General features: G+C 38.0%; 2 protein-coding genes across 6 annotated transcripts in view; one reads left to right on the forward strand and one right to left on the reverse strand.

The window, feature by feature from the left end:
- The window catches only part of LOC104093515 (uncharacterized), a 33,346-nt gene extending 25,564 nt beyond the window's left edge, over positions 1 to 7,782 (forward strand). For 2 of the 5 annotated variants that reach the window (XM_009599265.4, XM_018769898.3), the window contains exons 9-14: positions 2,726 to 2,802; positions 3,362 to 3,458; positions 3,543 to 3,632; positions 3,742 to 3,792; positions 7,311 to 7,376; positions 7,444 to 7,782. In XM_009599265.4, the coding sequence (XP_009597560.1) occupies positions 2,726 to 2,802; positions 3,362 to 3,458; positions 3,543 to 3,632; positions 3,742 to 3,792; positions 7,311 to 7,376; positions 7,444 to 7,596 (534 nt within the window). In that variant the 3' untranslated portion in view covers positions 7,597 to 7,782. Of the gene's footprint in view, positions 1 to 2,725; positions 2,803 to 3,361; positions 3,459 to 3,542; positions 3,633 to 3,741; positions 3,793 to 7,310; positions 7,377 to 7,443 lie in introns of those variants that run through there. The other 3 variants (XR_685670.4, XM_070196917.1, XM_009599266.4) reach the window with 3 other exon arrangements.
- A 5,124-nt stretch (positions 7,783 to 12,906) lies between these two features.
- Positions 12,907 to 13,935, reverse strand: LOC138907760 (uncharacterized). Its single transcript, XM_070198369.1, has 2 exons — positions 13,470 to 13,935; positions 12,907 to 13,220 (listed from the first exon to the last, which is right to left on the reverse strand). The coding sequence occupies exons 1-2, from the start codon at positions 13,933 to 13,935 to the stop codon at positions 12,907 to 12,909; spliced, it is 780 nt and encodes a 259-aa protein (XP_070054470.1).
- Positions 13,936 to 16,393: the final 2,458 nt, after the last annotated feature.

Consider the following 16,393-nt stretch of genomic DNA (forward strand, 5'->3'; position numbering starts at 1 on the left):
TAAGAAGGAAAAAGTATTGATCAAGAGGAGAATCCGAGGAGATAAAAAGAAAAGGACTGATATAAAAATTTTCATATACAAGGTATTTTCGTTTTCTTTAATTTCACCATAACTTTTGTTTTGATTTCAAAAATCATTATATTTCTCCGTCGATTTTGGTCAAAGTACCCAAAATCGGTTGATCAAATTTGGTACGGATCCCACACCCGCATCCACGTCGTGTTAACATGGGTGCGACATTTGAAAGTGAAGAGTCCGAGTAACTCAGGCATTAACCTTACCTTTGGATTGAGTTTTCACAGCAGCATCCATGGTAGTCATTTGAGAGGTAGGGAAGGCTAGTATTTTAACTAATGAAATCATAACAGACTCCTAGAACTTAGCAACAGAAAAAAAAGTGGTCTAACTGACTCTTAGAACTTAGCAACAAATAACAAAGTGGTGCTGGAAGTGAAAATCATGGAAGAGTGCCCTTGATTTGTCCGAGACCCAAAAACTCCAATAAGTTGTTGACTTCTTCTTTGCTGCTGACTTGTTCTGAGTTGCTGACCTGTTCTTTGCTCATGTGACTCACAGGTGCTGACTTATATTTCTTCCTAGAATAAGTTTTTAAGGGTGGCGTCGTATCAAGCACACATATTCTCATCAGTTGTACCATATGCGGATATGCCCATTGCCCCTCTAGGAATTAGCTGTTTCTGCGGTGTGTATATGGATATTAAATTTGAAATTGGGGACAATGTCAATATGTAGCCTGAAAATACCTAAACGTTAGTATCCACGTTCTTTGATAACCATTGTATTGTAGGCCTTTATTCCCTTAAATCAAGTTTTCTATTAATTTTAGTTGGTTTCCTAAGTATTGATGTGACCGAATTTCTATTGCCATCTTGTGATATTTTTCTGGGAATTTCTTTTTAGAAAGAAGCATGAATTAGATAATCCGGCACATCTTTGAAATGGATAAATAAATGAAAGACATTAACACATCGGCAAAACAACAGTGCCTAATGTGATCGGTAAATCAGATACAAGAAAGACCTATCATACAAAGAGGGAGTTCTAAGTAGAAAATTTTTGGTCTAAGCTGTATCAGAGTAGCCACTACACGTGCTTACTGAAGTCTTTTTCTTTCTCAAGACCGAAGCCATGAAACTTTTAATCATTTCAGCTTTTATTTAGCCCATGCGTGCATATCTAGAAGGAGTAAATAGCTTCAGAAGTCCAAACTATGCAGCATTTTATAGATACAAGGGAAAGCTGGTTTCATGCAGCTTCCATACCTGCACTTTTACTAGCGCAAATCCTCCTAAGAACTTCAACCTATGGATAGGATCCTTCGCTTCTCAAGCACAAAAACCTTAGTGAAAGTTGTTGAATTATGTGATCAACTTATCTAAAAGCTTGTATATTTTTATTTAATTATGTCTTGTACATGCATTCTCACATGCGGTTTTGGTTTTTTAGATGGGCCAACTGCCAAGCACGTGAAAATACTTTTTGATGGAGGGTGGTGGTGAGATTTGAAATCAGGACCTAAGTTACTCGGACTCAGCAATTTGGGCACCGTACCCGTGTCGACACGACACTGATATGGGTAAGGGTGTGGGATCTGTGTCGGATCCGGTCAGACGAGATCGGGTGTGTTGACCAAAATTTTAAGGAAAATTTCCGTAAATAAAGGAAGTAGTATAAATCACTTTATATTTTTTATTGTACTATCCCATGAAAAGTGGCTTTCTTGTCAAAAAAGTGGGGTAGTGAACTTTCTTGTCAAAAAAGTGGGGTAGTGAACTTTATTGTCTAAAAAGTGGGGTACAGAGTGACAGCAAAATACATCCTTCCTATCATTTCTTTTCCTCCAAAAGACCAAGAAAATGGACAAAGAAGCCATTCTCTCTCTCTGCTTCATCTCGACTTTCTGTGACCAAAGCCAAAAAAATTCAAATTTTTTTCTTCATCCAATTTATAGCTATATTTCTAGATTTTTAATATATTTTTCGCCGAATTCCCGCACCCGTACCCGTACCTAGATCCATATCCTCGAATCCTAAAATTTTGATCATGAAGGATCCGACCTTTGGATCCGTACCCGTGTCGGATACCCGTACTCGAGTCCGAGTAACTTAGATCAGGACCTCTGCTTGCTCTAATAACTTTGTTAAATTGTGTGTCCATCGGTTGACAACCATGATGTCTCAGGTTCAAATCCCAGTGACAGCAAAAACACTAGGTGTTTTCTTCCCATCTGTCCTAACCTTTGTGGACAGAATTACCCGGTACCTATGTTGGCAGGTATCCCGTGGAACTAGTCGAAACACATGCAAGCTGGCTTGGACACCACAATTATAAAAAATAATTGTGTCCATCTAATCTAAAAGTTTGAACATATCATACTTTTATTTGCTTAATTATGTCTTCAACTTTGGGAATTTTAGAGGGATCAAATATTAGAAGGAAACTTCAAAAGATGATAATAATATATGTATCATTGATCAAAGCACTAACAACATGTGAAACGAATGATCAATTGTCATAACCTTTTCCATATCGACCTTATTTTTATTTGAAGATATTGCTATTTTCCTTTAGCCAGTGTATTGAGAATGCTCGCTCTTAATACTAATTGTTGCAATTACTTTTGGAGGTTTTATAGTGTATTGAAAAAAGGGATGATGCTTTGTTATAGCTGCTTATCCTGGAAGTACTTCACTTTTGTTTGTAGGTACGCCTTGACATTGCCTCAGTACTTGGACTACTGGCATACTTCATAAACTACAAATTTGAAAACATATTTTCACTGTATGATTTCTCAACTTTTTCATGATTTCGACTCAGTTTTTGATCCATGATGCAGTTGTCAAAATTATGCACAATGTCTAGTTGGGACATCGTCTTTCCTTTAATCCTAACCCTAACCGACTCGAAAATCTTTTAAAGAGAGAGAGAGTACTTTCTAGGCACTAGCGTCCATCCAACTCCTCTTTTCCTTTTTATGGGTTCTTAAAATAAGTGAGCTTGGCAAATTTTGTTGTTCTGAGTTTTACTTATCTTTGTACATTAGTTAAATCATATTCTAACATTCTTATTTGAAGCTTATCTTCTAGTGACTATTGTATGCTGTTGGTACCGCTCTGGTTTTGGTTTGGAATTAGTATTATAGGTAACCATGCACATAATTTTGACACTTTAAGATTCTCAAACTTGTGGTTCAAACCGAACTTGCATCATCCTCCACTAGCTGATCGTGGCTTCTCTAGTGTAATTTATTTAGTTTGATATCAAAATCACTCTAAACACAACTATTCTGATTACTCTGTATGCTGCAATTGTATTAAGTAACTTGATTATCTGATTACAGATCCGCAATACTTTTAGATGTGATTGCAGTCAGTGCTCTTGTGATATATGTGAGCCGTGTGGTCTTGGGTTACAAGCAAACATGGGATAGATATCAAGTGAGTTCAGCACTTCCATTCTCCATTCTTTTTTATGAAGTACTAAATTTTTTATGCCTGCTCATTTCTTTTAGCTATATTTAGCTTCTGGTCAACAGGACACTTAATGAGAAAACAATGGCAAGTGGCTTTGGTTCTGTTTACTTTCTCCTGGATGCTTCTGAACAACAGCAGGTAGCAGAAGCCTCTAACGTTATATCGTTGTTGTCTATACAAGCGAAGGAAATTGGTTTGCTGAGGACGTATCTAGACACCTGATTCTTTCATTCTTCCCTTCTTGCAGTACAAAGAAGCCATATTAGCATATGCAGTCCTGCTGAAAGAAAACAGCCAGGTTTTCCTTGGCCTTCTGAATATCCCTAGTGCACTATTCTTTCCTTGTTAATTGATGTACTTAATTCTTTTCAATGATCCTTGTTTTTTCTGTATTAATAAAATCTTTTTATAATTTCCTATTCTGCATTCTAAGGTTTTCTTTTCTGTATAACTACCAGGACAGTGCACTTATAGTGAATGTTAACAAGCATAAAATTTCTGTGCTTCATTTTTACTACTTGCTCTTTTTTCTTCTTTCAGATTATTTTTACTTCCTAGGCTAGATCAATATATAAAGAGTTAATACCTTAAAATAGGGGTGGCAAAATGGTTAAAAGAACACAGTTAACCACCCATATTATCCACTAAAAAAAAGGTTGGATAATGAACTTTTTAAAAATGGGTCAAATATGTATAAGAACCATATTATCCATTTAGAAAATGGATAACCAATGGGTATAACTTTTACATTTGTAAAGTCTCAAATTGGGGGTTCCTCAAGTTTGGGAGACTAGAAATTCTCCCAAAAGTGTTCATATTCAAGAAGTCATGGATAATATGGTTACCCATATTATCGGTTGGTTAACCCGTTTTTTATCCGTATTAAATATGGGTTGGGTCGGATAATTTATCCGTTTTTTCATTACCCGTTTTCGACCTGAACCCGACCCGCCCGTTTGCCACTCCTACCTTAAAACCCCCTTAAACTATCCAACTTTTGTCAGTTTCCTACTTAAACTATCTGTTGTCCACCTCCTTGAATTATATTTCCCCAGTTATTAGTAACTCCCCTGATGCTTATCTGGCAAAATGTGTAAAATAACTCGCATAAAGGCGCGTGAAGGGTGAAAATAGCCATTAAAATGGCTCCACCTGACCGTGTGTAATGGCTAATTAAGCTTACCCTTTAACAAAATTATTATCTTTTCTTTATTTCCTTTATATTTTAGGTTTTCTTCTTTATTTTTTCACCTTTCTTCTTTATTTTTTAACTTTTCTTCTTCATTTTTTCACCTTTCTTCTTCAGTTCTCCATATGTGTTTTCTCTGAAAGTTTTTCTCTTGTTTCCTCTGAAATGATTCTCTTTCTAGTTTAAGTCTTCTTTAATTTGTTACCCATATTATTGAAGAACATCTATTTAAAATTAAATCTTCTTATTAAACCCAACACCAGTAGAGAATGAAGTTGAATATCTTAAACCTTGTCTGTGTAGTCTAGAATTGGAGAATATAGTTACTGGCCGATTGGTTTTTTATTTGTGGAATATTATTTTGTGTAATCTTGTTTCTTCCTCACTATTCTTTATACATCATTTTGTACATTAAACCTAAGGGTACAACCACAATTAAACCTAAAAATAACACATTGCATGAGATCCTTTTGTCCAAAATACTTAGAATTAATCAATCATCCGAGAGTAATACAGAACGAGTAAACTTCATCTAAATTTTTGTACAAAACATAAGTTAATATAGTTATTGTTGAAAACATGATTAAGTATATAAATGTGTGTTCTCTCTAACAGTTTAACCTTTTAGATGAGATGGTCAAAGGTCCTGGGTTCGAGTCCCACCGCCACCCAATATCAAAAAAAAATTCACGTGCTTGGCTTATAAAAAAGAATCAAGCCCACAGGTGCGGGGGCGTGTTGAAAACATGATTAAGTATATAAATGTGTGTTCTTTCTAACAACTTAAGTTTTTAGATGGTCACACACTTCAACAGTTATACAGACTCACCTCTAAAAATTCAACCAGGAGTTTTAATATATAGGGGAATATAGTTTAGAAGGGGTTTGTGGACAACAGATAGTTCAAGTACGTAACTGACAAAAAAAAAATATTTTAGGAGGGTTTTAGGCTTAGCTAAATAGTCATGTATAGCGTCACATGGCACATTTTTTGATACTTAGGAGCGTGTGCCATACGCAATGCTAGAAATGCAACGAGGGTTTTTTTTATAGCTAGGGGAATATAATTTAGGGAAAAATAGCCACGTATAGCGCCACATGGCACATTTTTTTATACTTAGGAGCGTGTGCCATACGCAATGCTAGAAATGCAACAAGGTTTTTTTTTATAGCTAGGGGAATATAGTTCAGGGGATTTGGGGGGTACCGGATAATTTAAGTAGGAAATTGACAAAAGTCGAATAGTTTATGAGGATTTTTACGGTATTAACTCATATATAAACCAACCCACCCATGGCCAATAGCCTACACCACAAACAACAATAGCTGATTCTTTCTTCCTTTTTTAATTTTTTTTATTCTTCTCTTCCATCATTATATGCCCCAACAGGTACTTAGCGCTGCAGTTTCAAGCTTTTGCAGTCAAAGCCTCAATATCTAGGGGCATCACCCTTTTTATATAATCCACTCCTAACTGTTTTCATCTGAAATGCAACTAAAATCTCTGAAATCGCCATTAAATTGCACTAGCAACAGAAATCAAATAGGCCCACTTCCATCTGCACCTTCCATTTACATTCCTGACTATTCTCTTCAATGCAGCGAAAACTTAATCTGTTTGATGTTTCCTTTTCCAATGAACCAAATGTGTGAAGTTTCCTTGATAAATCTCAATGGAGGTGACTCGGCAACAAAGTCTTGGAAATTTGGGTGCTAGTGAGTTAAGAGAGTTAAGCAGGGACTAATCTAATATTCATGAAATCTTAAAGTCTAGTGAAGTCGTCTTCCTATTCTTAATTGGGGCTTGAATTGGATCTATAGTCCCTGCGGAGTTGCCAGTCCTAATGGAATCAAATCAATTAAGAAATGCTGCACAAATATGGGGGTTTCAAGTGCCCATATCACTTCTTGGATTATGCACATATTTTAGTGGTGCTCTCTGGTTTTTGTTGCTTTAGTTCTTCATTCTTGTGATGTCAATCTCTCAATACCTAATTGAATTTCTGGATTCCATCACTCCCTTTAAATGAAAGAACCATAAGGATTTTAACGGAACACCACTACGTGCAAATGGAAGCATTGCACTTTAGATTGCACTTCGTTCGATTGATCTTCTTCTTTTCTACCTACATGATCATTTAGCTGTTCATGAATACACTGTCGCGAGAACATGGTGATATAGGATGGTGGTTGGTTTGGAGCTTAGTTGCGAAAAGTTATTTTAGTGGAAAGGCATGTTTTTCTTCTTCATTTTCTTTTAAAGGTTATGAAGAAAGTTAGTAGACATAGTTTTTGTTTACACATAGAAAAATGATAAAGCATCTGGTAGGAGTGTCATTACTTTGATGTAGACGGATTCTTGCAGGGGAGAGGGTTGTCATGCACTTAAACAATGAGGAAATTCTTTCAACTTGTCAGCTTTTCTAATAGATCTATTACTTCGTCATGAATCTCTGTTATGCCTTTGAGATATCTCATTGCCATTGATGGAGCATTCATTGTCCTTTTATCCACGAATTTGAAAATGGACAAGTTTGTCTTTCTACTTAGGTAAAGATTTCTTGATTGCTACGAACTTCTGTAGAACTTAACCATCTGAGATCCTGTCAAAAATTATTTGAATGCAGGGAAGTTATGCTGGAAATGTTGGAGCCAGATGTGAGAAGTTTATTTATGATCTGTTGGACGAAAAGGTAACTTGGTGATTGAATTACTTTGCAGCTATAGCTATTCATCTTGACACTGTTGCATTATGTGCAGGTTGAAATGCCTGTAGACAAAGCTATAAGTACATTGGTGAGGCTGGGTATTGTAATAGAGGACTCTTTAAACGGGCACACTGTGCTGCAGGCAGTCCCTTGCTTCAAGGCATATGAGATTCTTAAACAACATTGGAATAGCTTGCTCGGCTAAGTTTTGCTACATAGAAAGCTGTAGATTTTTAGCTTCTAATCCTTAAAGAGGAGTTCAACAAAAGTATTTGCTAGTATGAATGCAGTAAGAGATGGTGTAACTTTGTTATAATTAGGAAGGATGAATCATATCATATTTTTATACTATAAGTGGGAACATCCTAAATTAAAACTTATCATTTTATTATATTATGTTACTCTAACATTTGGGAATATCCAAGTTAAAACTTAATTTACAAAAATATCTTTTAAAAAGCCAAATGACCATTTTATCCTATAAATACTTTTTCTTTCTTTGGGTTTCTTCCATATTAAAAAATTTACATAGTTTATTTACAAAATTCTATACGTGTCTAAATACATTACAGAATTCAAAGGAGGAAGGTGAAAAGAATTCCGTTTTCAAACTTTTACGTTCCAAAAACTATTGATACTTTAGAATCTTTTAATTTTCTCATATGAATGAAGAGTCCTATTACCATCTAAACGAGTTAAACCCTCTCTTCCCTTCAATAAGAAAAACTCCTAGATTTCTCTTCCCAATACATTCTCCTAGCATTGTTGCTGCACCTTCCTTTAGCTCAGATCCTATGGGTTTGGCTGATGAATTTCTTTCTAAAGGTGAGCATTTTCATTCAAACTGTTGGGGTCATATTTGCCACTGACAATTACTGATGCACAAATTCTCCATAACATGCACATCGGTATTCGTTTCTTTTCAATTAGATATAATTTCTATCTTATGTAGGTATAATTATTTGCGTTCTGTTAGGGATGTAATGATTTATCTAGAAAGTGAGAATATTTATTGAAAATTCTTTCATTTGCATTATCCTCATTATTTTTCTTTTCTCATTTATTTTTTTGATTGATTCAGCTATATATATAAGTTGGTGTCTTTAGGATTTGTACTACATAGCTAAACTTAAGAAAAGTGCTTTTTATGAAATGTTTTTTTTAAGTAGTATCCATACATAAAACCATCAACAACTGACCAGCAAAAAAATATATAAGAATTATAGGATGTCTCATTCACTTCAATTGACTGCCTTTGATTCTTTTTAAATGTTTACCATTTATTATTTGGATTGAGTTTTAAATTGATCATTTATTATTTAAGCTTAATTTGGTATTATAATCCTTCTAATAGATTTCAGTCATGGCAGAGCAATCAAAACCTCGAATACATAACAACAACAAGAATATTGTCTATAAGAAATTATCAGGTAAGATTCGATCATATCAAATATTTGCACCTGATAACACAAAAGATTAGCTCATTACACATCATACCTTCCTAACAAATTTTAATTGTTCAATTTTTAGGCTCAGGGGATGTCTATTCATTTAGCATTCATAATCAAGTCATTCAATTATGTTATATGTAGATTGTTCATTGACTGGGAACAAACGTGCTAACACACAATATGTCCAAAATCTAGTTGGATAAATACATCAGAAAATGAAAGAGATTTCTACTTAGAAGAATTGATTTTTGCCTGATAATTATGGCGGGATCGTGGAATAGCGTATACTCTCCTTCCTCCTCCTCATAGTAGGCAACTCCTTGTCGTCAGTCTCCATTACATTTAGATCCTAGTTTGTTAAAAGGTGTGATATGCAATGCTCAATGTGTATAAGTTTGATGTGTGTTAATATATAGTTTCCTTGTTAACAGAAATTCTCACGTGATTGTTATTTTGAAGGGCAATAGATGTGCTGGTGAGTTGAAGCTCAGCTAAACGAAGTTTTTCAATATTAATTAAGTTACTTCCTCCATTTCAATTGATGTGTTTTACCTTCCTATTTAGTCTGTTTCAAAAGCAATGCCTCTTTCTAAACTTAGTAAGTCTTTAGCTTTAACTTTTCACATGACATATTAAAGACCACAAGATTCAAGTAGGGGCGAAGCTACATATCCTAAAGGGTGATCGGTTGTGATCAACGATCACCCTTACTCGGAAAATTACACTGCGTATATAGGTAAAATATTATGTTTTAGAGGTATATAACATATATTGAATACTCTTTGTCAGAGAATGTTTTTCACTTCTTTCAAGTTTGAACTCCCTTGAGAAAATTTCTGACTTCGCCACTGGATTCAAGGACATTTTGATACATTATACACATTTTTAGTTTAACACCACAAGATTTTAAAAAAAAATTACTTTCTTAAATTTCGTGCCTAGTCAAACTAAGATGCATAAATTGGAATGGCAGGAGTAATAAAACCTTATTTAAGATCAACAATGTCCGAAGAATAAATATATTGGCTATATGTCAACTGAAAATGAAAATATAGAGAAAGTAATTGATTATAAAAAGATATGATTTTCAAGTTATTTTATTGAGGTTTTGCTTTAAACCACCTATTCTATTGAGTTGTTCAACTAAAGCACGACAACTAAAGCACAACTTGTTCTTTTTTCTTTTTCCTGGTGATGTTAGGTATGATAGGTGCCACTGGTGCATGACGGACGGGTAACGTTGCAACGGATTTATATATAGTTATATAGTCCTACTGGAGCTTAACAATGAAACAGTTAATTCTTTTAGCTGAAGCTATGCTGACTCTTTAACAATGCCGTTGTATTCTTATTGGATTCTTAAAAATATATTACTTTTTGAGAATTCGGCAACATACACCCAACAATATTTTTAAAAAGTCTAAACAACGTAAGTGGAAAGTAGCTGTCCGAAACCGTTTGAGCCTAGTTAGTAAAACAAAAACAACATACAAGTTGGGTCTGAGTAGCTTGATTTGTTTTACAACATATTCACCAAGTTTAACATTTTGCTACTCCAAGAAGATGAATAGCTTAGATAATATATAATAGCAGCCATATCTACCCATAAAATTTCTCACCCACCACACTCTTTCTTTGAACCATTGATAACCTTTGCTGACTGGATAACAAAAGTTTCTATTTTCCATTATGATTATTCAGACTTCCTGTCGGTCTCATATCAATCACTTTTTGAAACAGTCAATGCTTTCACATTTTCTTATCCTTTTTCTTTTTCACAATTTCTTATCCTTTGTGTTTATTGTTTTGATTCGACTGTCCATGAGGTGTAGTAATTCATTCCAGTATTTATACAAGTTAAAAAAATATAATACACTCAGTGACACGGACCCAGAATTTCTCGTAAGCGGGGTCAAAAAAATATTGTAAAGCCATAGTAAAGTGGACAACATGCATCATTTTAAAGCTTTTTTCCTTGTTATTTAAGTAGTTGGACAAAAGGATATCGATGTTGATGTTATCGTGTAAGAAAACAACAACAACAACAACAACAACAACAACCCAGTAAAATTCTACTAATGGGATATAGGGAGGGTAGTATGTACGCAAACCTTACCTCTACCCCGAAGAAGTAGAGAGGTTATTTCTGAAAGACCCTCGGCTCAAAAAAAATAAAAAGACAAAAGGACAAAAAGGAGATAATATTAGTATCACAACAGCAATCATAGGAAAAATAGGAACATAATGCAATCCACAAGAAAGATGCAAAGCAAAGGGAGACAATATTAGTAAATATTAGTATCACCACAACAATCATAAGAAAAATAGGAACACCATGAAATCTAGAAGAAAGATGCAAAGCAAAAGCGATAGTTAGTAAATAGGACATGCACTGAAAAGCGAAATAGTAAGACATAACATTGCCACTAGCTATCTTAAACAAAAACCCTACATGGCTAGTCCCACAATGGTACGAAGTAAGGCACGACTCGACTACCTCCTAACCTACAACCCTAATACTCGACCTCCACATCTTCCTATCAAGTGTCATGTCCTCGGAAATCTGAAGCCTCGCCATATCATGCATGATCACCTCTCCCCAATACTTCTTAGGCCGCCCTCTACCTCTTCTCGTGCCCTCCACAACCAGTCGCTCACACCGGAGCATCTGGGTTTCTCCTCTGAACATGTCCAAACCATCTAAGCCTCGATTCCCGCATCTTGTCATCAATGGGAGCCACATGCACCTTCTCCCGAATATCATCATTCCTAATCTTATCTATTCTAGTGTGCCCACATATCCACCGCAACATCCTCATTTCTACTACTTTCATCTTCTGGATATGTGAGTTCTTAACGGGCCAACACTCAACCCCATACAACATGGCCGGTCTAACCACCGCTTTATAGAACTTACCTTTGAGTATCGGTGGCACTCTCTTGTCACACAAGACTCCACATGCTAACCTCCACTTCATCCATCCTACCCCAATACGGTGTGTGACATCCTCTTCGATCTCCCCTCCCCTCTGGATAACCGAACCAAGGTACTTGAAGCTGCCTCTACTTGGGATAACCTGCGAATCAAGCCTTACATCCACGCCTACTTCCCCTGGCTCAGCGCTGAACTTACACTCCATGTATTCTGTCTTCGTCCTGCTCAGCTTGAAACCCTTAGACTCAAGAGTCTGTCTCCAAACCTCCAGCTTCTCGTTAACACCGGCTCACGACTCATCAATCAGAACTATGTCATCGGTGAATAGCATGCACCATGGCACATCCCCTTGAATATGGTGTGTTAACGCGTCCATCACCAGGGCAAATAAGAACGGACTGAACGTAGAACCTTGGTGTAACCCCATTACAACCGAAAAATACTCAGAGTCGCCTCCAACTGTCCTAACCCAAATCTTAGCCCAATCATACATGTCCTTAATCGCCATAATGTAGGGAACCGACACACCTTTTGCCTCCAGGCATCTCTAAAGAACTTCTCTAGGAACCTTGTCATACGCTTTCTCTAGGTCAATAAACACCATGTGCAGATCCTTCTTCCTCTCTCTGTACAGTTCCACCAACCTTCTAACAAGGTGTATAGCTTATGTAGTCGAACGACCCGGTATGAACCCGAACTCGTTGTCGGATACAGACACTATCATCCTCACCCTTGCTTCAACCACCCTCTCCTATACTTTCATGGTATGACTTAGTAATTTGATACCCCTATAATTGTTACAACTCTGGATATCACCTTTGTTTTTATACAATGGAACCACCGTACTCCACCTCCACTCATCCGTCATCCTCTTCGTGTTAAAAATAATATTAAACAACCTAGTCAACCACTCCAAACCTACTCTCCCCACATACTTCCAAAATTCCACTAGAATCTCGTCTGGCCCGGTCGCTCTGCCCTTACTCATCTTACGCATAGCTCCCACGACCTCCTCAACCTCAATACGCCTGCAGTACCCAAAGTCACGGTGACTCTCGGAATGCTCCAATTCGCCTAGCACAATATCCCGATCCCCTTCTTCATTCAGAAGTTTATGAAAGCAAGTCTGCTATCTCCTCTTAATTTGGGAATCTTCCATAAATACTCTACCATCTTCGTCCTTGATGCATCTCACTTGGTCCAAATCCCGAGCCTTCCTCTCTCTCAACTTGGCCAGCCGGAATAACTTCTTCTCCCCACCTTTTTTCCCTAATTCCTTGTACATACGACCATAAGCCGCAGTCTTAGCCTCCGTGACCGCCAGCTTAGCCTCCTTCCTAGCTGCCTTATACCTCTCCATGCACACTCGCCTCTCCTCCTCACCTCTGCTCCCCACTAACTTCAGATACGCTGCCTTCTTTGATTCCACTTTACCTTGGACCACTTCATTCCACCACCAGTCTCATTTGTGCCCACCAGAGACGCCCGTCGAGACCCCTAACACCTCTCTCGCAGCCTCCCTAATACAGTCTATTGTTGCTGACCACATAGTGCTCGTGTCACCACTGCTCCTCCAAGCTCCCATAGCCGACAACCACCCCTCCAACGCTTGGGCTTTATCCTTAGTTAAGGCTCCCCACCTGATTTTCGGTCTTCCTCGAGTAGACCTTTTCCTCCTCTTTAACATAATACCAATGCCCATCACCAAGAGCCTATACTGTGTCACGACTATCTCACCCGGAATCACCTTGCGATCCTTGCACAACCCTCTGTCATACCTCCTGAGGAGGAGATAGTCAATCTGAGTCTTCGCCACCGCATTTTGAAAAGTAACCAAATGCCCCTCTCTCTTTTGAAAGCTAGAGTTCGTAATCACCAACCCAAAAGCCTTAGCAAAGTCCAACAACGATGTACCTCCTCCATTCCTCTCCCCAAAATCGAAGCCTCCGTGCACCTCGCCATAACCACCTGCGGTCGACCCAATATGCCCATTGAAATCCCCTCCTATGAATAACTTCTCAGCAGGCGAAACCTGGCGCACAATCTCATCTAACCCTTCCCAGAAGCGCCGTTTAACCTCCTCATCTAGGCCCACATGTGGCGCATAGGCGCTAACGACGTTTAGGGTGCACTCTCTAACCACCAACTTAATAATCATCAGTCTATCATTCACTCATCTAACCTTAACAACAGACTCTCTAAGTTCCCTATCTACCAAGATGCCCACTCTATTCTTACCTTTCTGGACTCTTGAGTACCAAAGTTTATACCCGTCTGTGTCCCTCACCCTCGACCCTACCCACTTTGTCTCCTGGACACATGCTATATTGACCCTCCTCTTCTGGAGGATCTTCGCCAACTCTATAGATTTACCTGTCAATGTACCTACGTTCCATGACCCAATTCTCAACCTACAGACATCTTTGTTCCCTTTACCTCCTGCCCCACCCCTAAACCCTGCCCTACCTCCCGCCCCACCCCCCGTTCCCCCCGAGGACATGACCTCACTCGACCATCCCAGACCACAGCCACTATACCTACGGTAGAGTCAGGGAAATCACTACCACACACAAGGCAACAGACTAAACCAGAAGAAGACAAGTTACAAAAACAGGCACACTAATACGGTGAATAAACTAGTACGAAGTAAGATGACAACAATTTAACTCACACAACAAAGAGAAACTGAAAAATGGGAGGTACCAACTCCCGCGAGTAGAATAGTAAATTCGAAGCAAGAACAATAGAACCTGAAGTCACCACTAGTGCCGAGAAAGGTGTTGTCCACAACAGTTATGTTTTGGAAGTTCCCGCCCGCTTCACCCGAGGCTCGCCGAAAAATTATTTCAGCCGCCACCGTCACTAGGCTAGATCAGTGCGCCAGAAAATAGAGGGACGGGGGTTGAAGAGACGAGGTATAGGGGAGAGAAAGAAAGGAGAAGAAGAAAAGGGAAATATAAAAAAGGGGGGCAAATCTGAAAAGCAGATCTGGAAAGCAAAAGGGGGAGGTGAGTAACAGGGAAGAAGAAGAAAGCAGGAGAGAGAGAGAGGAAAAGAAGACAGTGGTAGGTTGGGTAGTGGTGGGGCTCTTACCTAGTCCGGTGGTCACCGGAGGTCCGGTGAATGGTATCAGAGATAGACGTTAGAGCTTCTCGTTGAAAAGAATAAGAGATTGAGGAAATGACTTTGCCTAGAAAGAAAAAAGATAAAGTTTACTTTTGTGATGACCCGATAGGTCATCTAGAGTTTTAAACTTTAATTCTGTATTTTTAAATCTCAAATATCTCCTTTTAGCCTTTCTCGAATTTCGTGCGCAATCCGTGTTATGTTTTGGAAGGTTTTTATGTGAAAAGAATTGATAAAATATGAAATTGTGCCTTAAAGATCTATTTGAACTTATTTCGGTCAACGTATTGAGCAAACATTCCCGTATCCATGTTTTGATAGTCCCTGTGGGTCCGTATCATGATTTAGAACTTGGACGTATTCCCGGAATTGAATTCGGAGGTCCCTATCTCGGGTTATCGCATTTTGTCGAAAATTTAAAGTTTAAAGGTTTAAAGAATTTATAAATTAGACTGATGTTTGACTTTGTTGACACCGGATCCGGATTATGGTTCTGGAACTTGGTATAGGTCCATTACGATATTTATGACTTATCTGCCAATTTTGGTGCAAAACGGAGTGATTTAACGTGATTCAGACATCCGGTTGTTAAAATAGAAATTCTTAAATTTTATTAAAATTTTCATTTGATTTAGTGTATGACTCATAGTTCTATGTATTATTTTGGCGATTTGATCACGCGATCGAGTTCGTATGAGATATTTGGATTTTTGTACATATTTGGTTTGGAGCCTCGAGGGATCAGGTGAGTTTCAAATAGGCTACAGAGTGGATTTGAACTTAGAATCATAGCTGATGCCTTGTGCTTCTGGTGTCTGTTGCAAAATCTGGCTCGCATTTGCGAGCATGGGCAGGGGAACTGATCTCGTATTTGCGAACTAGTAAAATTCCTGTCAGGTTCGCATCTGTGAACCACTTCCTCGCATTTGCGAAGAATGGGTGGGTAGCAAGGGATCACATTAGCGATAGATAGGGCGCATTTGCGAGAGGGCCACAGTTCACAATTACGAACAAATCATCGCAAATGCGATGATAACAGAGATAGAGCGTCTTTGCAATTGCGAAGTATGTCTCCCGTTTGCCGGGTTCGCAATTGCGAATCCCAGGTCGCAATTGCGATACCTGCGCCTAGTCAAAAGCTGAGTTAGGCGGGATTTTTGTTCATTCTTTCAAAATTTCAACCCTAGAAACCTTAGAGGCGATTTTTCCAAGGGCTCTTCTTCCTCAATTCATCGGTAAGTGATTCTAACCTACTTTCTTTTAATTACCCATTATATTAAGATTTCAACCAAAAAATCTAGGATTTTCATGGTAGAGATTGGGGATTCGGGTAGAATTAGGAATTTTTATAAATTTGGAATTTAGACCTCAAACTGAGGTCGGATTTCGAAATAAATTACATAACCGGGCTCAGAGGTAAATGGGTAATCGGGTTTTGGCCCAAATTTTGGCTTTGGACCAAGCGGGCATGGGAGTTAACTTTTGTTGAC

This window comes from Nicotiana tomentosiformis, chromosome 3 (genome assembly GCF_000390325.3).
Source record: "Nicotiana tomentosiformis chromosome 3, ASM39032v3, whole genome shotgun sequence".
NCBI classification, from domain to species: Eukaryota; Viridiplantae; Streptophyta; class Magnoliopsida; order Solanales; family Solanaceae; genus Nicotiana; species Nicotiana tomentosiformis.

Excerpts from the sequence above, each read along its gene's own strand:
- LOC138907760 (XM_070198369.1), bottom strand. The coding sequence starts at position 13,935 with ATGATTATTAAGTTGGTGGTTAGAGAGTGCACCCTAAACGTCGTTAGC. Across the intron at positions 13,221-13,469 it reads GCTCTTGGTGATGGGCATTG|TGGTCCAAGGTAAAGTGGAA; the intron begins GTATTATGTTAA and ends GGTGGAATGAAG.